The sequence below is a fragment of the Coturnix japonica genome, chromosome 34, assembly GCF_054131305.1.
Source record: "Coturnix japonica strain WE chromosome 34, WE-NBRP24, whole genome shotgun sequence".
Lineage (NCBI taxonomy): Eukaryota > Metazoa > Chordata > Aves > Galliformes > Phasianidae > Coturnix > Coturnix japonica.
This window is the reverse complement of record NC_140696.1, coordinates 5,189,840-5,214,072: the sequence shown is the minus strand read 5'-3', so window position 1 is coordinate 5,214,072 and position 24,233 is coordinate 5,189,840. Positions and strand designations below refer to the sequence as shown.

General features: G+C 52.5%; 2 protein-coding genes across 22 annotated transcripts in view; one reads left to right on the top strand and one right to left on the bottom strand.

Moving 5' to 3' along the window:
* LOC107324282 (protein CEPU-1) overlaps nt 1-15,820 on the top strand; it is a 267,939-nt gene extending 252,119 nt beyond the window's left edge. For 8 of the 14 annotated variants that reach the window (XM_085526053.1, XM_085526058.1, XM_085526057.1 and 5 more), the window contains 4 exons: nt 9,729-9,863; nt 10,421-10,541; nt 10,668-10,819; nt 14,123-15,820. In XM_085526053.1, coding sequence (XP_085382179.1) covers nt 9,729-9,863; nt 10,421-10,541; nt 10,668-10,819; nt 14,123-14,223 — 509 coding nt within the window. In that variant the 3' untranslated portion in view covers nt 14,224-15,820. Of the gene's footprint in view, nt 1-9,728; nt 9,864-10,420; nt 10,542-10,667; nt 10,820-12,899; nt 12,933-14,122 lie in introns of all 14 variants that reach the window. The other 6 variants (XM_015884183.3, XM_015884187.3, XM_015884181.3 and 3 more) reach the window with 1 other exon arrangement.
* A 1,382-nt stretch (nt 15,821-17,202) lies between these two features.
* Nucleotides 17,203-24,233, bottom strand: part of OPCML (opioid binding protein/cell adhesion molecule like) — a 264,304-nt gene continuing 257,273 nt past the window's right edge. For all 8 annotated transcript variants that reach the window (XM_085526065.1, XM_085526064.1, XM_085526063.1 and 5 more), the window contains 5 exons: nt 22,802-22,927; nt 22,517-22,651; nt 22,301-22,421; nt 21,820-21,971; nt 17,203-21,652 (listed from right to left, as the gene is read on the bottom strand). In XM_085526065.1, the coding sequence (XP_085382191.1) occupies nt 21,552-21,652; nt 21,820-21,971; nt 22,301-22,421; nt 22,517-22,651; nt 22,802-22,927 (635 nt within the window). In that variant the 3' untranslated portion in view covers nt 17,203-21,551. The remainder of the gene's footprint in view (nt 21,653-21,819; nt 21,972-22,300; nt 22,422-22,516; nt 22,652-22,801; nt 22,928-24,233) is intronic.

The window sequence follows — 24,233 nt, the reverse complement described above, 5'->3', positions numbered from 1 at the left end:
ATATATAAAAGTAATATTTTTGTTTCTCCACATGGTGGAAATGAACCCGCTCAGCTGATTTGTTTGCATATTTGGCACAGCTGCCTTTACAAGATGCATTTTCATACAAAAATAACAAGACCCCTACCAGCTACAAATGAGGCAATGCCTCTCCATTACAGAAAGGAGGGGGAAAAAGCCCTCTGTGCTTCAGCATATTCCCTAAGACAGCTTTGCAGTGTCACACTTTCCCTCCTCACCAGAGGCAGAGCGTGCTCAGCTCCCTTGGACTGAGGGATGCACGGAGACCTGGGATGCTCTCCCCCATCGAAAAGCACAGGGTTCTGTCTGCACCCCATGTTCCATCCCTGAGCTCATCCCATTGCTCACCACCTTCTCATGGCTTTGCAAGAAACCTCGATCTTCATTCACACCATGCCCAGCACAAGGGAGCCGCGGCCCCGTGCAATGCGATAGCAATAAGAGTGCAGGAGATTTATTTGTCTTGTTCCCAAGCAGAGCCATTTGCATGACAATCTCGTAAGCTGTGCATGCAGGACTGGGGAAGTTTCCACATCTTCCCTGTGCGGACAAAACCCCAACGTGCTGACAGCGTTGGCTCACCAGATTTTCTGTCTCTTCTTTAGCAATCAAAGCTCTCCCTCCTTCCTCGGTTCATGCGGGGCTTTGTGTCGCCGGCTCGGGATGTGACTTTCACTCAGCTGGCATTTGGAAGCAGAGGAAGAGCAAGGAACGGGAGTGTCTGAGATGCGAGAGATCTCCACACAAATTAAAACCTTTTATCAGCCCCTAATAGCTGTGCAAACTAATTATATTTGGGCCAAACTTTGCCAGAGACTCCCTCGAGGTATTATTATAAAAATCTGAGCTGTGGAAACGCGTCCCCATTCTGTCAACACCAGGTCGCTTCAGCTATAGAAAACTCATCTCGTTTTAGCTCCCGTGATGAGCTTTGCATAAGCCATGGCAGTTGTTTTGGGGGAGGAGAGAGCCCGGCCGGGCTGTGTCACACATGGGCCAGGTCCTCCCACCCCATGGTGATGGCTTTTGGGGTTACAGGGATGTTTCCGTCCCTGGAGGGATGGGAGGTTGCAATGGGTTTGGTGCGTCTGCCCTCTTCTGATCGTAGGGTCTCACCCACCATGTGCTCCACTAGTGGGAAGGGTCTGCAGCCACATAGTCAATGTGAGGATGCTCTCCTTGCTGACAGTGCCTTGCTCCTAATATCCAACCTGAAATTCATGCCTGCCTTTCTTCCAGCATCTCACTCTGCTCCCTTCCTTCCTTCCCCACGCACCCGGTCCCAGTGCATCCCAGTGTCCACAGCTGGAAGCAGCACAGGGAGATGCTTTGATGGCATCTCCTGACAGCTTTGTCCCCACGCCACCGTTCCCCTGCCTGCCTCACGCTCTTCCCCTATACAGATTGGTGGCTAATGGGGCGGAGCCAGCGAGAGTGCTCTCTATTAATGGAGCAGAATATAAACAGAATAAAGCCTTCATTTCCCAGGCTGTGATTTCATTATTAATATACTTTACAGTTCACAGGTTGTTCATTTGCTTCCATGTTTTCTCAGCTGGTGTAATCTGCGGCTTGGAGTGAGAAGAGTCATAAAATTTCCATTTCCAGTTGAATGTGCGTCCAATTCGCCGTGAAATGTTTCTCTCTGTCGTGAATATTAAGTGCACGAGGAGTCAGTAGCTGCGGGATTAGGCAGGGCAGGTTGCCAGCCCCTGTTCCACCTCCCGGGGGTGAGATGCTCAAAGTGTGGGAGATGCAGAGGAGGCGGATACAGGAGGATCAGCAAGGAAAGGATGGCAAGGAAAGGGTTATGGGCAGAGGGAATGACCATGTGGTGGAGTGAGGAGGGACAGAATGTGGTGGAGAGGCAGAGAACAAAGTTGGTGAGGAGACTGCAAGGAGAGATGTGATGGGTGAAGGGTGACTGAGAGCTGGTGGAGCCAAGCTGAGCTCCTCCATACAATCATAGAGTCATTAGTGCACCATAGGGTTGGGGTTTGTGCTCTTCCCTGACCCCAAGCATGGGCAGGAAGAGTGTTTCCTTATCTCTGGTGTGCTACCATGGGCAAGGAGCTGAAATGCTTCTGGTTCACAAAGACATGCTGTACAGGAAGAGAGGGTTTGTGAGCACATCTGGAGCACAGCTGGCCCCATGTAGGCAGGGTGGCACAGCTGGGAGGCGGTGATGGATGCCCACTGCCTGGCTGTGCAGCAGCAATTCAGGGTGCAGCATGTGGCTGGATCAATGCTGGTGGGAAGGGGACAAAAAGCAGATCCTGGTGCTGTGCCCAGATGGTGGAGAACTGTTTCCATCCAGCTCCTTGCTGAAGTGATTCCTGCCATGGCACTCCTTGCTGCAGGGAGAAAAAATGCCTCTTCCTTTCCCATCTTCTCACGGTCAAGTCAAGATAATAATAGTCTTTTTCTGATCCCCTGAACTTTCCCATCTGCTTGGTAAAACAATGGCAATTCTTTTTCCTCACGGTCTCTCTCTCCATCTCCCTCTCCTTTATTTTTATCCTCCTGTAGTATAATTTAAAGCTGCAGCAACGCTGCAGCCTGGGGAGGTTTCCCCTTCCTGTGCTACGCTGCTGTTACTTAGAATGGCTTTTCCCTTGCAGATCAGTTGCTCCCTCCCCACCCCATGTGTTGGATGCTCATCCCATTCCCAGTCCCTCCCATTGCCCAGGGCCAGCATCACCCATCCCTGCTGTGCTTGGCAGGCCCCACTACTCCATCCATTTTTCCTGGGATCACAGCACCCCCAGAGCCCCAGAGGTGCCGTGTCCACCTGTCTGGCTGCTCTCCATAAGCCACAATACTGCAGCTGATCCACCAGAAATGGAGACATCAATGCCATAAAACACGAGGGACAGAGCGAGGTCACTGGGCTGGAAAATAGCGTGTCTGAAAAAAAATAAAGGCGGGCTAAAGATGATGGAGAGGCAACAGCCGGCCTCACCTGGCCCCAGTTCAGAGGGTAAAGAGCCAGGTTGGGTGCTCCTCATCCCGTGTGAGATGGGGAGAATTGGGAAACATCCCCATTCACCATCAGCTGGCAGCCAGGCTTAGTGTGCAGGGAAAGTTTCCCACATCCGTGGGACTTCTTGCCAGCGTTCTGAATGGATTTAGCCAGCACTTGATGCTTATGTGGGTTTTTTTCTCCCTAATGCCATTATGCCACTTGCTTCCCATCCTCGGGATATTTTCTTAATGCGGCTGAAATGCAGCTTAGCAGAGGTTACAGCCATTTAAATGCTTCGGATTGAAATGACGTCGTAAGAGCTTCTCCTGCAGGGAAAGCCTTGGGGTTTAGATTTGAAGCCAGGGGGACTTTACGGGGCTGGGTGCCAGCAGCTGTTTGTTATGGAGGAAAATGAGGTGCAGAGGGTCTATCCTGAAGTGCAGTGTTGAGCGTGTGGCACTGAGGGATATGGTCAGTGGGCACAGTGGGATGGGTTGGGCTTGGGGATCTTAGTGGTCTTCTCCAGCTTTAATGATTTGGAGGGCATTGGGGGATCTCACCATTGTTATCCCCACCTGCAATAGTGAATGTGGACCCGCCTGGCATTTTTTTGGGTGTTTTGCAAACAGGAGCAGCTCTCTTCTTGGTGTTAGCCGGGGCCAAGCCTTGTGTTGTGCTGCTTCTCCTCCAGACAGCACTGAGAGCTGCCAGCAATGGGACGGGCTCCAGGAAAACCAAGTTGCAACAGGATTTAATGGAGGAGCAAAGCTCCTGCAAACAGGATGCTTGTCTTTGTCTGAGTGATTTTCTCCCGGAGCATCTGTCACTCTCCAACATCTCGGTATCATCGCAGCAAATTATTTAAACACTACCCACTGTACCCCATCTGTCAGGCAGCCCTTCCCCGTGTATGGGGCCCTACCTTGCTGCCTCTCCAAAGGAACTCTCCGGCAAAGGCTGAGAGCCAAACAACAGGACAAATTAAATCAAAAGCACAGCTTCGGCACCCAGGGGGAAAATGCACATCAGCTTTGACTTATTGCATGGCGCACGCTTACAAGAGAGAAGCAGCGGCTTTTGTCACTGCGAGGGGCCATGAAAAATGAATTAGGGCCGCTGCTGGGAGAGGGCATGCAGGAGAATCCTTCATTCTGGCGACGCTGTCCTCTCTCACCTTGCGAGCCACAACGGGGAAAAAATAGTGGGGAGGAAGGGAAGGGAGGAAGGGTGAGGGGAGGGCTGGGGCTGTGGGTAGCAGTGGGGACAGGGAGGGGGGAAGAGGAGCCTTGTGCTGTAGGGTCAGCCTCTATTAGCTCGGCTCACTGAAACGTGAGAACTGGTGCTTTGTGTGGCTCGTTTGCTCCTGAGTTAGAGCCTCCTTCAAGGGTGGTTGGTCCCTGAGTTGTTGTGTTTTGTTTCTTTAAATATTAATTTCCATAATCCTTTTTATTTCCCAATGAACTACTTCTTGCAGACAAAAGGGCTTAACGCTTTCTTTTTTTATTCCTGCTCACAAAGAAGTTGCATGAAGCTCATCTGTGTGTGTGAGCAGCAGCTCGCAGAGTCGCGTGGTGCAGAGCTGGGGGACAAGAGAATTGTCCCCAGATATCACAGGGATCACAGCCACATAGGAACATAGAATCATTAGGGGTGGAAAAGACCTCTGAGATCCCCAAGCCCATCCCCATCCCACTATATCTATTGGCCACATCCCCAAGTGCCACATCCCCACAGTTCTGGAGCAGCTCCACAGGGTGACCCCACCACTCCCTTGGGCAGCCTGTGTTTTCTCTTTAGAGAAGAGATTTTTCCTAACATCCCACCTGAAACCCCCCCGATGGTGATGGGGTGCGCAGGAGGGCAGCCCAGGATCCACATCCTTTCCATCTCAGCGCCTCTGACATGCCTTTTGGAGATGGGAGATTGGAGAGCTGAAGGCCGGGAAGCACAATAGAAGATAGACTGCTTGTACCTCATTGTCTGGAGAATAGATGGGCTGCGGGCTCCCGGAGAATAGGAGCTGCCACTCAGGCAGCTTTAATAGAACAGGCGGCAGATAGATTTCAATAAAAGAAATGAGTATAAATATTGTTAGCGCAGAAGAGAAGGAAAGTGAAAAAGATCTTGTTTGACTAGTCACAGTGGGAAACTTTCAAGGACTTTTAAGCTAAAAACTCAGCACAATGGTGCTATAATGGGCATCTCACGGTGGCGGTGAGGCAAGAAGGCTGGGCTGCTGCATGGTATGGGGATGCAGTGGTACACAAGGGGCTCTGCAGGGAGCAGTGATGTGTGCATCTGTTTGATGGCAGGGTGAGCTGCTAGAGGACATCCCTCTCCTTTGCGGCCCACAGAGATGCTATGGGAGCTGCATGCCTGGTGGCTTTGTGCACCACCAGCCCTTTGAATCATGCTAATTAACCACTGTATAGGGTGAGATATTTCATTCCTTGTTGTTGGGAAACTTGAAAAGGCTTGTGAGGGGTGAAGAAGAGCAGGGCAGTGGTTGTGGTTGTCCCCACCCCAAGCTCTGTAATGGGATCACCCCTCCAAGGGGCTGCAGATGGAGCCCGTGGCATTGGGATGCAATGTGCTTGGAAGGAAGGACAGAGCCGTGCTCTCCTGGGTCGATAGGGTAATCTTGAAGAAATCATCCTTTGAATGATTGCTTTGGATGGTTTCCAGCAGGTTAATTACCCCACGTCTTCCTCCACTGGAGCGTGGGGAGTCAGAGCTTGGGGTGAATGGAGGTGATGCTGCTGTCACGGTGCCATCGGGCAAGCAAAAGAACAAGGGAGCATCTTGCAATGCAACTTGGTTCCTGATGTGCTAAATGAGCAGTCAGTAGTAGCAGGGAGATGCTGAACAATGAGAGAGAAGGAGGAGAAGAGGGAAACGAGCTCTCGGATTCCAGCAGTTCCCTCTTATTACCTTTGTATATTTTATTTATTTACTATAAACTGTTATAAGAAGGCCATCACCGCCGTGTCGGCGTGACATGTGAAATAGATGGCTCTTGGTTTTAAGAGCGTCACTCTGAGCCGGGAGTCTGCGCGATGTTAATTTTTATTGCCAGAAGTAGCCATAAATTGATAGCTCAGAATTGCTGTAGGGGCTGTAATTAACTAGTTACTATTTCACCTCCAAAAGGAGCAATGTTTCACACTCTTACTTGTACTTATCTGGAATCGGCCACTGTCAACATCTGCTGAAGCCAGTATAAAGATTTATAGACCTTGGAGGTAAATATTGACTAATGGGCAGCTTGGCTTAATGTTCACCTTGAAGGACAATAAATTGTGCTATTGATTGAAGCTAGATGTCAATATCTGCATTGTTGTAAACATTTTAATAAAATTATCCCCATAAAATATTCCCATTCTTAGGCTGACCCAATCGGTGCATGGTCATGACTCAGGAGTAACACTGGGAATCTGGGCATCCACAGCCTGTGGGGGAACCAAACCCATAGTGGGGCCATTGCTCAGATCCACAGAGGTGGGAATATGGCAGCAAGGTGCATGGACGTGGTGTGGGTACATTGCAGCACTGGGAGCTTGCTTAGTGTTGTGTGCTGTGCCCTGATTAGTGCAGGGAGAAAGACAAGGAGCTGGAGTGATGCACGGGAGCAAAGTGATGCACAGAAATAAGAAGAGCTGCTGTGCTTGCTGCAGGGCTGGGATTGCTTCGCTCTGATGCTGGTGTCACAGCAGTGCTCAGCCAAGGTAACTGGAAGCAACATGGCACAGAGACCCCTGTGCGGTGAGCTGGGGGACGGCGGCACGTAATTAATTTGGGAACATGTGTTTGCTTACTGGTGAGTTATTATCTTGTCAGAGGCTCAGTGGAAACTAACAGGTGGGAGGAGGCAGAGGGGAGCCCAGTCAAGCCTAGCAAAGGGGAAGCAGGAGGAGAAAGGCATGGAAGGAATACATGAGGCCCCTGATCTCCCCATACGTCATTGCATCCACTCTGTGCAGGACCCCAGGCACTGCTTGGATGCCTCTTGGAGCAGGATTTCACCTTCATGGTCCAACCAGCACCCCTATCCCAGCACTGCTGGGCCAAGCTCTGCTCTGCTTTGCAGCGCCCCTTGGTCCTGCTGGTGCTGCTCCATTTGCTCCAGGTTAGGAGAGGAGTGAGGTGCTGTGCCTTTGAATGGCTGTTCCATCTCTGGCCTGGATTGTAGTATTATTATTATTAATAATAATGGGTGCTGGCTGTGCTGGTTTTGTAGCTCCTGAGGAGATGAGAGCGCTGTGCCATTAATTCCTGCAATATTTCAGCAGCTAATTGTGCTCAAGCAGAGGCAGCCCTGAGAAGTTCCTGAAGTCACTCTGGGCATTGCAGGGCTGCTGCTGGCTTAGGGCTGCTGAGCTCCGAGCAGTTTCAGAGGCAGGAGGAGTGTGTGCATCATTGGAGACCCGCAGTGCAACCCTAAGGGGTCTGATGTACATGAGACCAGTCAGAGGGATGACTTCCATCCAGAATCTGGGCTGGGCTGGCAGTGCCCTCATCCTGAGCCTCAGCTTCCCCAAAGCAGCATCACCAGCCACTGGGGACCCCAACAAGCACGGGGCAGCAGTGCTTGCATGGAGCTGCTTTTCCTGTAAAGTCCTTTGTGCAGGAGAGGACGTGAGCCAGAGCTGTTATTTCCTTGCATACCACGCTGATTTCTGAGCCCATTCATTTCCAGTGCTCTCAGCTGGAGCAGCACATAACAAGCCGCATGGCTTCGCTCTTTATTTACTGCCACTTCCCCATCAGAAGCAGCTCTCGATATAAAACCCAAGAAGTGGAGAGTGCCCTGTTTGTTCAGCCCTCTGGCAGGAAGGCAGTGAAAGGAGATGGGGCAGGGCTCAGCAGGTGCCTCCATCCGGGTGCAGACTGGCAGAAATCAGCTCTGTCACTGCTGCTAAAGTGCAATAGGGCATCTCGTGTCCAGGCCACTTCAGTGCCTGTGCGTACGTAGCCATTTAGGCCGGTCTCTATGCATGTATGCTGAAAGTAAAGCAGGTAAGGGAGAAAAAGGGAAGTGCTCTGTGCAGGGGACCCTTCTCTCCCATTGACTTTGGTGTGGGATCACTGCACTAACAAGGCTGGATCCATACAGGGACCCTAGCAGCAGTGCTCTTTATCTCAGTGTTATCATTGTTACCTCGGCAATAGCACTCAGAGCATTACATGGTGGTACCTTTGCAGGCTGATGGCACAAAGCCGGCCCCCAAACCTTTGCATTTTGCCCCTCTGGAGGCTGATTACCAGGCACTGATGTCAGACTCCTGCACTAAGCCAGCACAAAGGCTGGGGGAGCCTTCATCTCTCCCTTTCCCAGCTTTTGCAGGTGGCAAGCTGACCCTGGCCATCACTTCACAAAGTCCTTTGCTGGGTAATGAAACGAGCCCTCACTGCCTTGCTCCAGGATCAAACCTCAGCCGTGCAGTGCGATGATTTGGGGAAGGGCCTTTGCTGAGTTTGGAAGCAGAGCTTTATCGGGGTCTTTGCACAAACTGGAGTCAGATCTGCACGCGGAGCATCCAAGGGCTGCAGCTGTGTCATAATTCCATCGGCAGGCAGCGCTGTGCTACTGAGAGCTGATTCTAGGTCAACCGGAACAGGCAGCTCGTTTCCTTCCCTCTCTCTCCTCTTTTGCTGCGCAAACTGCTGCTGGGTATAAAACTGTAATTTTTGTGTCTCCAAAGGATATCGATTTTGGGGTAACGCCTTCATATCTCGCCCTTCTGCTGCGCTAAGTGCTGATGAGCTCAGCGGTTTTCACTGCCAGCCGCTCCGCTGGGAGCTCGGGGCTGAGGATGCTGCAGGTGGACGGCAGCGATCCATCACACTGTGTGCATGGGAGGGCTCACCTCAGCCCTGGATGGGCTCTGTGGGATGGGGGTGGGCATCAGTGTCTCATTGGGTGCTCAGACCCATGGGACGAGCTGCTCTAAAGGTATCATACAGTGGGACGCAGGCAGAATTTGTTGTACACTTTGCATGCACGTGTTAAGAGCAAGATGTGCCCGGTTGGCCACCCAAGCATGTCAAGCCACAGCATTCTGGGTCACAGCAGTTCACACCGGGTGGGAAGCGAGGGCTGTGCAGGTCACATCACCACATCCCCTGGGAGCAGGGACCTGTGCTCGGCCACGCTGCCATTGGCACTCACTCCTGGAAACAGCTGTCCAGAGCTAATTTATTTCCTAATGCTGCAGCAATGTTAATTTATAAATTACACTGGTAATTCGAGCTATTATTAATTTCAGATGGTGTAGGGCAAGCTTAATTAAAATATGATACCAATTGCCACACATATGTACCAAGGACTACCGTTTAAAATTTATAGGAATATTAAGTGTGACACTGGTCGTGGAGATGCTTCGTGCAGTAATTATCATGTCTGAGCTGCAGGAGAGCTGAGAAAGGCGATGGGGAAGTGGCAGGGAAGGGAAGAAGATGCCACCTCCCCCATCTGGGGCTGAAAGATCAGAGGGAGGCTGCAGGGAGAGTCCAGCCAGCACCTCGAGGCAGGAAGATGGGGTGGGATGAGGACCCCCCGCCCATCCTGCACACAATGGGGACATGAATCTGCAGCACATGATGCTGTCGGTGTGGCTGGGACCAGTGCATCTGACACCTAGTAGATGGATGGGTCAGCATGACACGGTCCCAGCTGGTGACTACAGGTTGGGTGTGGGCTCAGCGTGCCCCCTGCTCACAGGCCTCTCCCTCCACCCAACAGCTGTGGGCTTCATCAGTGAGGATGAATACCTGGAGATCACAGGCATCACCCGGGAGCAGTCGGGCGAGTACGAGTGCAGTGCCTCCAACGACGTGGCTGCGCCTGTCGTCCAGCGAGTCAAAGTCACCGTCAACTGTGAGTAGCTGTGGGGTGCAGGGACAGCTCAGGGCCACTTTGTCCCACCCTGATGGGACGCAGCATCACCTGCCATTGGTCCCAGCACTGAGCCTGGCACCTGCAAGTTTTCAAGCAGGTGCTGCTTTGCCCTTTTATTCCCCTTTTCTTTTTTTTTCCAAGCTCCTTGTTTTTCCACCTCCTCCTCAGCTGTCTCCATCAACCTGAGTTTTCCACCTGTGGTGAAATGCTGTGCTTATAACCTCAGGGGAGAGGAGGGAAGCAAGCTGTAAACAGGCATTGCTTCATTCTGAGAAAAAGGAGAAAGAGAGAGGAAGAAAACAGCACTGTTTGTGCTCATAGACAGAAGTGAAGACCTTCCAACCCCCCCAGATTCCATTCTGGAGCTGCTGGGCATCAGGGAGTGCCAGGGAGCATTGGTCTTTGGAGGATGCAGGGAACAGGAGTTGCAGGAGCTGGGCATAAGCTTGGAGATGATTTTTCTTCTTCCATGAGATGGGGAAAGAAAAGGAGAGAGAGGTAAGAGGCACCAACCCCCAGCTCCATCCTCCCCACAGACCCACCGTACATCTCGGATGCGAAGAGCACCGGTGTGCCCGTGGGGCAGAAGGGCATCCTGATGTGTGAAGCCTCTGCCGTCCCCTCCGCTGACTTCCAGTGGTACAAAGATGACAAGCGGTAAGAGCCTGGGCTGCCCTGGGGGGGTGGGAGCCACACACTGACCCCTTCCATTTGTTGTCATCCCCAAAACCCCACAGAGCAAAGCCATTCCCATCACTGTCTCCCTTTCTGCTCTCCTCCCAGGCTGGCTGAAGGACAGAAAGGGCTGAAGGTGGAAAACAAAGCCTTCTTCTCCCGACTGACTTTCTTCAACGTCTCTGAGCAGGACTATGGCAACTACACCTGTGTGGCCTCCAACCAGCTAGGAAATACCAACGCCAGCATGATCCTTTATGGTGAGCAGCACTGAGGGACTGGGGTGGGGACCCGGCACAGCTTAACGGAGTGACCACCTGTGTGTTCCTATTCATCCTTTATAGCTCAGAGTGTGGGTCAGAGGCTGTGGTGAGCACAAGGGAAGCATCAAAACCTCCAAGCCACCCTTTGACTGGGTGCTGTGGCTGTGTTTGGGCATCAGTGCAAAGCAAGGATCTGGCTGCAGGTTTCCATCACCTTGCTCTGGCATATACCAAGGAGAAGCAGGGCTTGGGGACCACCATCCTCTCCCAGCATCATTCTTCATTCAGACCCACCCTCACTCAGTTCTGGGCCCACTTTAGATCTGCAAAAGTTGTGTGCAGAGTATATCATTGTCCATCTCTTCTACATCACTTAGAGCTGGGGATACCAAGGGGGAAACTCAGTGGAGGCACAATGTGGCATTCCTACCCATGGGTAGCAGTGTCTGTAGATGGCATTAATAGCAGCCCATGTTAAACAAACCACAGGATGGAATTAATCACTGCTAAGAAGGTTTAATGGAAAGCACCAACTTGCTCCTGGCATTGCAAACCCTTTCCTAGCATGTGTGAATTATTTAATTAAGCCTGGAGAGGTTACAAGAGACCCCTCTTCTGCAGGAGAGGCAGGGTTGTAACAGAGCAGAACACTGCTCTTGTAGGTGTGCAATGATCGTAGGTGTGCAGTGATTAATAGGAGGAAAACAAAATAGCAATTAGCACCTTGTACCAGCAGGGTGGGAGGGAAGGCATCTCTGGAAACGTGGTCTCTCTTTCCTGCTATCCTCCCATGTCTCTGTGTAGAAGGCTCTGCCCATCATGTGTCTGCTCCTTTACATGTGTTGGGTTCAATGAGCACCCGCATGCTGCTTGCATCCTCATCTTCTGTGGGTACCAGCTGTTGCATTGGGTTCCCCCACTGATTTCTTCCCCTCACCATGCTCAGGGCTGTGCCCACAGCCCCCATGTAGCTCCAACCTTGGGTGTTAATGAGCATCACAGTCACTTCTGCAGGAAAAAGTCGCTGCTGTAAGTGACAGACATGAGTTGTTACCTGGCTGTTAAACCTTCATTAGGGTTGCTTAGGAACGATCTCAGCTTATTCCCCATCGGGCTTTCTGGTAATTGTGGTTACCAGTGACCTCATTTTTCAGGGAGGGGGACAGGACACCTCGAAGCCACACGGCTCTGTCTGTGCTGTCCTGTCCTGGGGGCTGAGTGTCCCATATGGCCTGGGCCACCCCCTTGTGATTGTAATCTCTGTATTGCCTTATGGGATGAAAATCTCACATGTCCTGGGACCCCATTCAAGGACTGCACTGTGCAGGGTGGACAATAAGCCTCTGAGTTAAGAATGACTCTCTCTACTGGTGGCTTAATGGGAACTGCCAGTTACTGGATTCTCTTCCATTAAAGACACTTGGAATGGCTCATGTCATAATGGGAATGTGGCCCCATCACCTTGTGTGCAGCCAAATTCCCTTATGCTTCCCAGTGATGGGCTGTGCTACCTGTTACAGGAGAAATGTCCAATCTGGGTGGGTTTGGGGGACAGTTTTGTTCCCCTCTTCCTCGAGGCTGAGTGAACTATTCAGAGTTCTCCTCCCCCAAATGGAGCTTTAATCCCCGTTGGCACATTGACGTTTCCAGTGCCTTGCAACTGAGGGTAGTATAGAATACATCTTGTAATCCTTTCCTTAATCTGTTTTTTCAGGGAGGTCAACTGGTGCTTTATCTAACACATAGCAATTCTTATTACAGGCCTTCCACCTAATTCAGCGGCTCATTTGATGCTGTCTTTAATGTGATGAAGTGCTCTGGAATCAAATAATTTTCTTGAGTCAGGGAAAGAAAAAAAAAAATAAAGAGCTCTCTACTGCTCCCCTTTTGTGCAGTCCGTGTGGATTCCCAGAGGTTTTGCAATAAAACCACAAAGGGAGCTCCACGTGGATGGAGGACAGAGGCCCTATAATGATCGTGATGGTGCATTTTCCCATGCCAAGAGCAGGCTGAGCAAAGCACCTTGAGCCTGCCATTGCCTCTGTGCCTTAACCATGACTTGTTCTTTGATTTTTAGAAGAGACAACAACTGCTCTGACACCCTGGAAAGGTCAGTAACCATGAGCCCACCATGCCAGCAATCCCCCCCCGGCTCCGTGTCCCTGTGGGTCCCTCTGGCAACATCCAGGGGGCAGCTCCCCCAAACCCCATTGTGATAACTTTGGGGCTGCTCGTGGTTTCCCTGTTGCTGCTTTACTGTAGCCACGTGCATTTAGCTGCGTTTCTGTTTGGGTCTTTAACATTCCCACCTCTGCATGCCCTGTCCTCACTGTCCCCTCAGCTGCTCTCTTCCTCCTGTCTCCAGGATGCAGGCAGGGATGGCTTCGTGGTTCTGTTGCCCAATGGTGCTTTAGCCAGTCTTTCTTCCTCTAGGATGCTTTTAGTGTTGCTTTAGTGCCTTTTTTTTTTTACCTCGGGATGTGATAGGGGTGCTGTTTCTTGCATTGCTGCTCTTACTGATCGATCGATCGCTTGCCCTGGGGACCAATGCCATCCTGATCTGGGGCCCTGCAGCCACGTGGCTCTGTTCATAGTGCACTTAGTGGCTGGCATTGGGATGACCTCAAGATACTGGGAAGAGTTGGAGGCAGCATGGAGCTGATCTTGGCTCCAGAGGTGCCCAGTGCCTGGCTTGTTAGTGGTGATGATTTTGGGGCTTTGTGGATAGTGGTGTCTGTAGGAGTGCTGCAAAAGGGAGACCATGGGCTGGTTGCCTCCCACTAGCTCAGACTACCCAGGGCCCCATCCAGGGCCTTGGGCACCTCGGGGCATGAGGCACCCACTGCTTCTCTAGGTATCCTCTGCTATTGTCTCACCATCCATCCCCAGGATGGTTTTTATAGAATCATAGAGAAATTATGGAGTCATAGAGTGATAGAATTACAGTGTTACCTGATATCCCAGGTTGGAGGGTTGTGAGGAACATCAAGTCCAATTCCTTGGTGGTATTTCTGGTGCTGCTGGTTGAGAGCTATTGCCTCCAACTTCAAAGAACATTTGGAGGAGCTGGAGGAGGTTTCTTTGTACTGTTGCATCCAAGATAAGCTGGGGATGGGAAATGGGGACCAGCACAGGACCATGGTGGGGTTCACATCCCAAACCCAAGGATGGGTATGGCTGCACCGTGCAGCTCACAGTGGTGACCCCAGTGATTGCGATAGCACCGGGGCCCAAAGCAGCATTATTTTCTCCCCCCTCCATTCCCAACAGCTAACAACGCGGGTGTTTCTCCCCCCGCAGGCCCCGGTGCAGTGCACGATGGCAACAGCGGTGCATGGCGGCGAAGCAGCTGTGCCTGGCTGCTGGCCCTGCCGCTCGCCCAGCTCGCCCGCCAGTTCTGAGCCCCGAGGCGGCCACGACCACCACAGCAGAGAGGAGAGGAAGAAGATGTATTCACTGTTTCTGAAAAATAATCATAAGAATTGAGAGAGTTGTCCGGCCAGGCCTTCTGGGGGAGGGGGAGAAAGGAAAAACACGCAAAAAATAATAATAATGATAATTAATAATAATAATAATAATAATTCAAAGGGAATTTGGAAAGGAGGGGGAACAAAAAAAAATTATCCAAGGCTTCCTGCTGAAGACGCAACGCGACTGAGTCTTTTTTTTTTCTTTCCTCTGGTTATTTTTTCGCCTGCCCCTTTTTCTCCCCCCCATTTCGTCGTTCTCTGCCATGGGTCAGTGTGGGGGTGGGACAGCCCTGGTCCCCCCACCATCCCCGCTCACCCGGAGCCCCTCCGTCCGTATGCACAGGTTTTCTTCTTCGCCGAGATATCTCTGTCTTCTCATGGACTGTGCCGCCATTTGTGTTTCAAAATATATATATATATATATATCCACATATACATATATATATATATATATGTATAGATATATAGATCTTCAACAGTTACACCACGCCGCCGCGAACGGAAAGGGAGGAAGGAGAGCAGTGCCGAGCCATGTTCATCGTACGCCACGCGGACATCGTGAATGATAAGGGTTAATTTTATTAATTATATTTTCTGATATGAGCCTAGAACTCTTAGTTCCTAAAAAACAAAGATGCAAAAAAAGAAAGAAAGAAAGAAAACCAGGAACGGGAGAGCAAGCGGAGAGGAGAAGTGTGTTTCCAAGGAGGATGGTGCTGGTTCATCCCTGGGCGAGGAGCAGGAGCCCTGTGCTGAGACCCCTCACCCGGCCAGGACCACGGCCATACAAACAGTTCCTCCACACATCGAGGCGAAGGGAGACGCTGAATCTTTTCATGGGATATATATATATATATACAGTATATATAAATATACATATATATATATTATTTTTTTTTTTCAGTTAGCGTTCTAGCCACAGTTCCCAGCAGGATCCTTCCGCTGCCATTACTGCATGCTGTATATGGAGTTAGGTGTGTATTGGTCCTCTGTGAGATGAGGAGAGGTTCTCGCTCTGCACGTGCCCAGGTCTCATCACCTTTCTGCCCTCGGGTGTATGGGGACAAGGGGACACAGGTGTTGCATGGGGACCGGGGTCCCTCTCCATCACCCTGTGCTGCACAGCCCAGCCCCGGCCCTTGGTGGTGGATTGAAGCAAACCAAGGGATGGACAGATATAGATCTATATAGCTCAGTTTCATATTAATATATATATATGTATATGTGTGTGGGTGTGTGTGCGTGTGTGTGGGTATGTATATATATATACATATATATATATATATATAGAAAAAAAGGCGAAGTGATCGGCACCTGCTGCTGAGCCACTGGCAGAAATTTGAGGGGGGAGGGTGGGACACCTCAACAACTGGCTTTATTTTTCACTGGTGGGGGGTCTCTCCTGCAGTTTCTTTTCCTCCTTTGGTTTCCCTTCCTTCTCCGCGGCCGACAGCGAGGCGGGGGCACAGCGGGCGGGCGGCGAGGGGGCTCTCTCTGCCTCTATCCATTAAAACGATTGTTCCATGTGGCCGCTCCGTCTGCTTGTGGTGCTCATTGCCCCCGCCGTGGCCACTGGGCACGGGGAGGGATGTTGGGATGGAGGGAGGGAGGGAGGGAACAATGATCTGCTGCAGGAAAAGGATGGAGCAGCAGGAGGATGTCACCGCTGAGCTCAGATGTGTTGCAAAGCAGGTAAGGCTCAGTGAGTACGTGGAGAGCTTGGGGTGCTGCTCTGTAATCTGACTGGTCCCCCAGTGGTGTTGGAGGTGATACAGTGCAGTCGTGCAGGTCACAAGTGAGTTTGGGTATTGGTGTAACCTTGCTGTTGGTCTCTGTTGGTGTGTGGAGGGGTATTGTTGATTTTCAGAAGGGTCTTTGGTGCATCCAGTCTTCAGCTTTCACTGTAGCCTCCGGCTTCTCAAGGCACATGTGCTCCACCTGGCACACTATGCGTTGTGTGAGGGTCAGAGCTGTTCCGTAACGATTGCAGGGCTTTTAATGTTTTATTTTTTTCCTCCTCTGAGTTTGTGCAGACCAAGAAGTAGGCAGGGAGAAAGGAGAGAGAGAGCAGAGAGGATAGCGAGGTGTTGTGAAATGACGGCGCAGCATCTCCCGGCCCTGGGCAGCATGTGGGGACCTGAGGTTGGAGCATCCCTCGAGGACGGGGAGAAAAGGTAGGGAACAGAGACCCCCACCCCTGTGTGCACAGTGCCCAATGCACCTTTGGCCAGCAGCATTTGCAGTGTGTCTTGCTGTTCCCTCCCTGCCCTAAGTGAGGGTGTTTGTCCCTTGCTGTCACTATGAGCACCAGCACCCCATCACTGATGATGCAGTGGGCACAGGAGAAAATCTCCAAAGGGATTTGCTGTGAGCCCCAGGGTTGCTTGTCTTCTCCCTTGGTGGCAATTACTGCCCCTATGGAAACAGAGGGGCCCCAAATAGGTGGGCTTTATCCCAAAGGATGGGCTGTTGGCAGGGGTTGCAAAGACCCTCCACCATGCATTTCCCCATGAGCTTGTGGCATTTAATTGCTATTCCAGGGCAGGATGGCTGGGTGCTGACAGCTTTCTGCATCCTGGAGTCAGGATGGCAGAGAAAGAAGGGATCAGTGCCAGTCACAGTGCTGTGCCACAGCCACAAATGTGTGTCTGTGCCTCTCCTGGGGGAGGAGATGGAGCAGTGCGTGGCTGTTGGCTTTCAGGTAAAGAAAGTTGGCTGTGGCAGGGCAAGCCTGGCAGGATACGGAGGGACCCTGCCCCTCCAAAGGATGGATCTGGGATTAATGGGGCTCCTCCCTTTATATTTGAGGTTTGGAAATGTTCAGTGCTGTAGTCAAGAGGTCAAAAGGCACACAGTGCCAGGGTTTGAGCACTGCAGAATAAGTTGAAGAGAGAGACAGAGAGATGCTGGTTTATGGGTGTGTTTCTGTATTTATTTAGGTACATATTTATTTGTGTCTCTCAGTGAAGGCAGATGAATGTCATGGCCTGAAAGATGCCCTCGCTCCCTCTGGATGTAGCTGTGGTCCAGGTGTTAGTGATGCTTTCCTGTATGTTGTGAAAGGAGCCCACTTGTGCTTGTGTTGTTCCAGACAGGGTTTATTGCTTGTGCCACAGGTTTCCTGGTGTGTTAGCTGTGATTCTTGCCTTGCAGGAAGTGATGATGTAGAGCACAAAGGGAAGCCCTCAGGTCTGGGGCTACAGCAAAGACAAGGGAGTATGTCAGGCTGCCTCCCATCGTCCCTCCATTGCTCTTCTTGGTTGTGACAAAGCAAAATTGCACTCAGGAGAGGCCCAAAGTGCCCAAAGAAAGGAGGACAAGGGCTCATTCCTTTCTGAATGGCTCTTCCTTCTTAACACTGCATCCCAATGACTGGTGCTTGTCACCCTTTTACCAACCACACCAAGAAGTCCAGGAGTTTTACATGGGAGATGGATACAACCTGATTTGGTATTGCAGGCTGCAGCTGTTGTTTTTCCCTAAGAGGCACGTAAGAGGCTGCTGGTAGGGGGATGCAGAGCAGGGGGACGGTGTGAGCATCATATCACCTGTAGAGATGCACACTGACAGAGGAATGGCCCAGCTGAGTGATTTCCAACTCCATTGCCACGATCAAGGTGAGCTGTTCGGAGTCTTGGTGATGCCCTATCCCCAATCCTTTTGGATATTCTGGAGCAGGTGTGGTCCTCCCATCCCAGACCCCTATCCCAGTGTGTTTAGGGAAGCACTTACCTTTCTTTCCAAGGAGCACAGCCAAGGTGTCCCTGACAGAGCTGTGGGCTCAGCAATATACTCTGCATTCCAGCTTCATGTCAGGAAAGGCAAAGGGAGATGCAGAGCAAGCAAGCAATCCCCTGATGGGTCAGGCGTTGGCCCCAGACCATCCTGCTGCTCTTGTGCTCCCTGCAGCCTTCCTACCCTTTAACAGAGGGCTCTGAGATGCCAGCTTTGGGATTTCTGCAGGAAAACAGGGCCCCTCATTCATAAGCATCCATCAGTGGGATGGAAGCATGGTCCCAAGAGGCACAGGTCCCTTCCCCTGGTCTTCGTCCATTGATGAAGACATACTGTTTGTGTCTTGGTCTTGATAGGCGCAAAGCACTGTTAGGAGCATTTCCTCTGCAGTGGCATTCCTTGCACAGAAGTAGGTTTTTGGAGCAAACGTTGTTAAGAGGTGATGACACCTGAGATGAGACAGCCACCAAAAGGAGGAATCCAGTGATGCTTCTGCTGAAGGTAGGTGAGCGAGCAGAGCCAGTCCTTCCCCTGCAGGGCTCCTGGAATAGGTATGTGCTTGTCTGTGCTGCGTGTCCCATCAGTGGAGGACAGATGTGGGGATGGGGATGAGGGAAGAGTCAAATAACAGCAGAGCAAGGAGCCTGGGTGGGAACCAAATCACTGCGCTGCAAGCAGTGCCAGTGTGAGGGCAACCAAGAGCTAAATGAGGCTATCATGGAGCACAGCACAGGAGCCCCACGTGCTCCCCATGGCACGTGCGCTCCGCGAAGCAATGCCCCGAGGGTACAAAGTTCGTCAAACTTTATTGATACACTGCACAATCACAACCATCTCTTATTCTTGCCGAATTAGAAAAGGTTACAACTACAATGTAACATGCACAAATCTCAGGTAGTTATAGCCACCCTTGGAATACAATGATCGACGGAAACTCGAAGACCGCGCGCCGGCGGGGCGAGCACGCGGGGAGCGGCGATGGCACGAGGCTCTGCCACCCACCCACACGGCAGAGCCACGGCCTCGGACAGCCAACACGTTCCTCACAACTGCACGTTACATGGCACGAGAAAGTCGAACGCCGTCCCGACGGGGGAGGACAAGGAAGCCAGCCCAAACCAACCCGGGGAGAGAGAGAAGAATGGGGAGCTTGGGGCAGCCCCAAGGATGTTGTGTGGGACCTTGGGGCATCTGGTAGTCGTCATGTCTTGTCTTTGCAATGCCACGGCCTTTGGCCACATAACTGGGGCTGGTTCAGTGTTTCTTCTGCAGGGAGAGAGAAATAGGGCACTGGAGTAGTGTGCCAAGCAAGGGCTGCACGCCAGCTAGGGGGTGTAGGAGGGGGGACAGGGAGGTGGCATTGGGGTGACGCTGCCAAGCATCTCCCATGCCCCAGGAATGCATCTGAAAGCCCCAAAGATGAGTCGGGGGCAACCTGCTGACACCATCCTTTGCCAAGCATGGTTGTGAGCACTGCAGGGCACTCAGCCCATCACGATGTCCCACGCAGTTTTGGAGAGCTGGGAGATGGAGCTGCCAGGTAGGTAGGACATGGGGGGGTTATATCTGTTTCCTTGCAGTTGATGCATCACTGCGGTGGTGGGATCACGTTTGCATGCTTCTGCCTTGCTTCTGGGTGGAGAGGGGCTCTGTGGATCAACCAGTTGGGATGGGGGGGGGCTCAGAGCAGGACTGTGGGGAAGGATGTGTGGGCCACTGTGCCCCCCATCTGCAGAGATGCACACAGATGGGATCAGAATGCTGCTCATGCCTCCTTCCCAGGATGCTGGTGGGAATGCAGGACCAGCTCACTGCTCACCATGCCACATCCCTGCCCATCAGGTAAGCTGGTGTGCCTGGTCACTGGGCCACATGGGATTTGTCACTGTCAGTGTCCCATCTGTGAGGTCAGGAGCATCCCTGCATGTTTTGTAGATGCTGCTGCTGCTTTTGTGGCAGCATTGTACGTGTGCTTGTTTGTGCAATGCCCAGGAGGACCGTAAGAGACAAGGGATGAGGCGAGGGCACCACCACAGTGAGGACAGGGCAGTGGCACATTGCAGGGTCTGTGCTTGGGTTTTCTTTCTTTCCTGTAGGATGGAAACAGGGCAGCAGCAGAGTCTTGTATGGGGAGAGATACACAGCGTCAGCTTTCAAGTTATCTTGCTTATGGAGGGAGAAAGAAGGAGGAAGGATAGGGAGACATCAGTTTCCCAGGGACACAAGGTCCCGGTGGGAGGGGACATCATGTGCTTCCTTGGTGAGCTACCGTCATGTTTTGTCCTTTGGTGCTGGCACTTAGTCCAGTGCCACGTGGGACTTCTCTGGAGCTGAGCAGGAGGTTCTGTCCCTGGAGCACAAACCCAAAGCTTTCCATCCCAGAGCAGAAGGAAGGATTGAGGTTACACCCCCATGCAAGGAGCATCACAGCACTGTGTGCCATGGGCTGGGAGCCAACACAGCCCTATAGAGGTAACCATTGCAGGGCAGCAGGAGGAAGCAGAAAGAAGATTCTGACTGCATATGTTGTGGTGTCAGTGGAGCCTTTCAGCAAGCTGGAGGCACCAGGGCATCCTTGCCCTTTTAGTGTAGGTGTAGCAAATTGATGACCATTATTTTTTTCCAGTGGAGCCTGAGCTGTCTCCAAATGGTCAAACACCCCTGCAGGGCAGGCAGAGGTATTTGTCTGAACAGTGTGGGAAGAGCCCTTGGGGGAGACCTGAAGCACCTCTGAAGATGGAACCTCTGTGGTCCCACCCCTCCTGGCACACAGGGGTGGCAGCAGGCATGTTGCTGTGCTTGCTGCTTGGTGCTTGCCTGTGTTGGTTAGTGCCTCCTCCCAGTGCCAGTGCTGCAGTGCTTTAGCTGTCAGATTGAGCAAGGAGCTAGAAATTCAGTGAGCATCTCCAGAGGAGCTTCCTAACAAATCCAGGCAGGGACACATCCTTGAGCAGAGGGGCTGTGGTGCAGAAGGGGAGCAGCAGGGGATGGAGAAGCGAGGAGATGGTCTGGGAGGAGCTTTGGTGGTGAGAGATCACATTCAGGACCGAGATGGTGCAAGGCAGACGCAGGGCTTCAACTTCAGGGTCTGTTTGGGCTTAGGTGTCTCAATGTGACGACAAGATGGACGTCCCCAATGACTGCTCCGGGTGGCCCCCACCCACCACACCCGTGTCCAACACGGTGTTGCCAAGACGCCTGCCAGGTGTCAGCAGGGAGCCCCATCCACGCTGGACCCCATCCGCAGGGCACATCGCCCGCAGCCGGCTCGATGCAAGGAGGGACAAGGCGGCAGACAAGGCTCGGTGCAGCATTGCCCTTGGATGGGCAGGCGGCGGTGGCGGGTGACAGTCTGGTGGCACGTGGTGGGGTCTGTACAGCGTAACTGGCGGCGAGAATGATCCCGGCAGGTGGGAGACGTGGCCGTCCTCGGCCCTTTGGTGCCGCTCCCCGTCCTCCGACGTTGTGCCCGTCTGACGGAGAGGAGTCCCCGGGCGGCCGTCCTGGGACCCTCCACTCCCTTATCAAAAGTCGAGGAGGAGGCGAGCGAGGAGGGTGGCCCAGAGGCAGAGGCCAGCAGCTGCCCGGGAGGCTGCATTGCCACTGTCGTGCACTGCTCCAGGACCTGCATTGGGGGCAGAAGAGGAACTTTGTTAAAGGCAGGATGAGATCATGCTGTCATGCAAACAGAAGCCCTCTCCCTCTTAATGTTCCTCTCTCCCCCTTTGGCAAGGTGGCAGAAGTGAGTTAAGTCCCCAGTATGGGGACACAGGTGACATTTAGGGCACCTACCATACAGGATGATGCTGGCATTGGTGTTGCCCAGCTTGTTTGTGGCCACACACGTGTAGTTGCCATAGTCCTTCTCCGAGACATTGAAGAAGGTCAGCGTTGAGAGGCGGCCCTTGCTCTCGATCCGCACGCCCTCCAGCCCGTTTGCTAACCTGCACAGAGGGTTGTAAGGCTCTGAGCAGCAGCATCTACATGGGTCAAAAATATAACAGTCCCAGGCACCCCCTCCCTGTCCCCCATAGCTTTATGAGGTCCACCCTTCACCCCACTGTGCCACCCAGGAGCACTTCACCCCATCTCCGTTCCCATCTCCCTCCTTGGGTTGTCCCTGGGATATCACTGTAACACACTATCCATGGAGGGAAAGACCTTAAAATCCCCATGAGTTCTTGGATCCTCCATAGCAGGAAGACCCTGGCCTCCCTCCAAACTGACCCCTTGGCTGCCTCCATCCCACCCCGCATCCTCCATGCACCCGCACCTGGTGTCCTCCTTGAACCACTGAAACTCTGCAACGGGGACAGCCGAGGCCTCGCACTGCAGGATGCCCTTCTGGCCCACTGAGGCGCCTGTGTTCTTGGCATTGGAGATGTACGGCGGGTCTGTGGGGATGCCATGCCACGTCATGTCCCTAGGATGGACCACATGCCCTCTCCACCACCACATCCCTACCAGGGATCCCATTCCATGCACTTACAGTTGACAGTGACTTTGACTTTCCGGACATCTGGGACAGCCACATCATTGACAGCACTGCACTCATACTCGCCCGACTGCTCCCGGGTGATGCCTGTGATTTCCAGGTACTCATCCTCACTCACAAAGCCTTGCCCTGTGATAAAATGGGGCACCATCACCAACAGCTCCCACAAACCAACCTACACATAAATCCCCCCCACATCCCTGCCATCCTCCATCCCTTTGCCAAGCTGGCATCTCCTGCACCCAGCACAGGTAGGTCCCCAAGCCCCACAACTCTCACCTTTCCCAGAGAGATGCCGCCATGTGACGGTGGGCTCTGGCCTCCCAAAGGCCAAACACATGAGGGTCACACTGCTGCCTTCGTTCACGGTGATGTCTGACGAGATGTTGACAATCTGAGGGGGGACTGCAGGACACAACAACAAAGGGACCATCAGCACACAGACTCATGGGGACCTACCAACATTCCCAGCCCTTTCCCCACTACCAGCCCTGCTCTGATGTCACTTAGACCTACACAAAGCATGGCCCCATTGACCACAATGAAAACCCAGACCAACCCCTACAACCTTTTAGAACAGAAATTGCTCCTGACAACCCCAATCCTCAAGACACCAGAGTCTGCCATACCTCCCCCCCTCCAGCCACCAACCCTGCAGCTGGAAAATGCCACCTGTAACCAGCATGGAGGGGTCTGCACACCCCAAAACACCCACCCTGCTGCTTCGGACAACCCATGATAACCAACTCATTATGACTGCCAACAGCTCTCATATCTTAGCATTTTTATTAAAGCTTTCTAAATTACCGATTGTCTGCTCCATTCAGTGCTGGCCATTGTGATTTATATTAGTCTATCCCCTGATACTCCATCTAATAAATAACTTGGCAATCTCCAAGCCTATAAATCCCCATCCCCAGCAAAAAGCAATTAAAGCCCGTTTGCTGACGCCACTCAATGGTGCTCCAGGCCTTGGGGCTGGTGAATGCCACTCCCCAGGAGCTGATCCAACAATGCAAAGGGGTCTCCTGCAACCAAATCCCAGGCTGGCTATGCCACACTCAGTGCCCATGAGCCCTCTATGGCCATGGCAGATGCGAGACCCCAGCCCCACAGTGGCCAGCAATGGGCACAAGTGCAAATGGATCTTGGCAGATCCCTCTTTACCCTTCCACCATCCACCAGCAACACCACCTGAATCCAGTCCTGCTGATGCTCAGCTGCTAGCAATTCCTGTGCCTTGGCAGGGGTTAAGATACAGCCAGAGAGCCCCTTTTGCTCTTGGGGGGGGCTCACAAAGGCTGGGCTTCCCCATGCATGCGCTTGCAGCTCGCTCCCCACAGCCCGATGGCGAGGGCGCTGCCGAGCCTCTGCCACCTGATGGGCCCTGCGAGGCTGTAAATTTCCCAGCAACTTGACACTTTAATATAGAAGTACAGTCTGTTATAGCAGAGGGAGATTGTCTGAGTCCTTCAGGGGAGACTGGCAATCCAAAAATGAAAAGTGTGCAGCAGCAACCGGTGAAAAATGTAGTTAGTGCTGGGAGTGCAGGCGGCACGCTGCCATGGCTCGTCCCCAGCTGCTGCTCTGAGCAGCCCTGTGTGCTCCGAGCTCCTCTCGCTCCTTACAGCACCCAGGGACAATGTTCTCTGTAAAGCTGCTTGCACGACACGGGAAATGCAGAGCAACCAGGGCATGGAGCAGAGCAGCG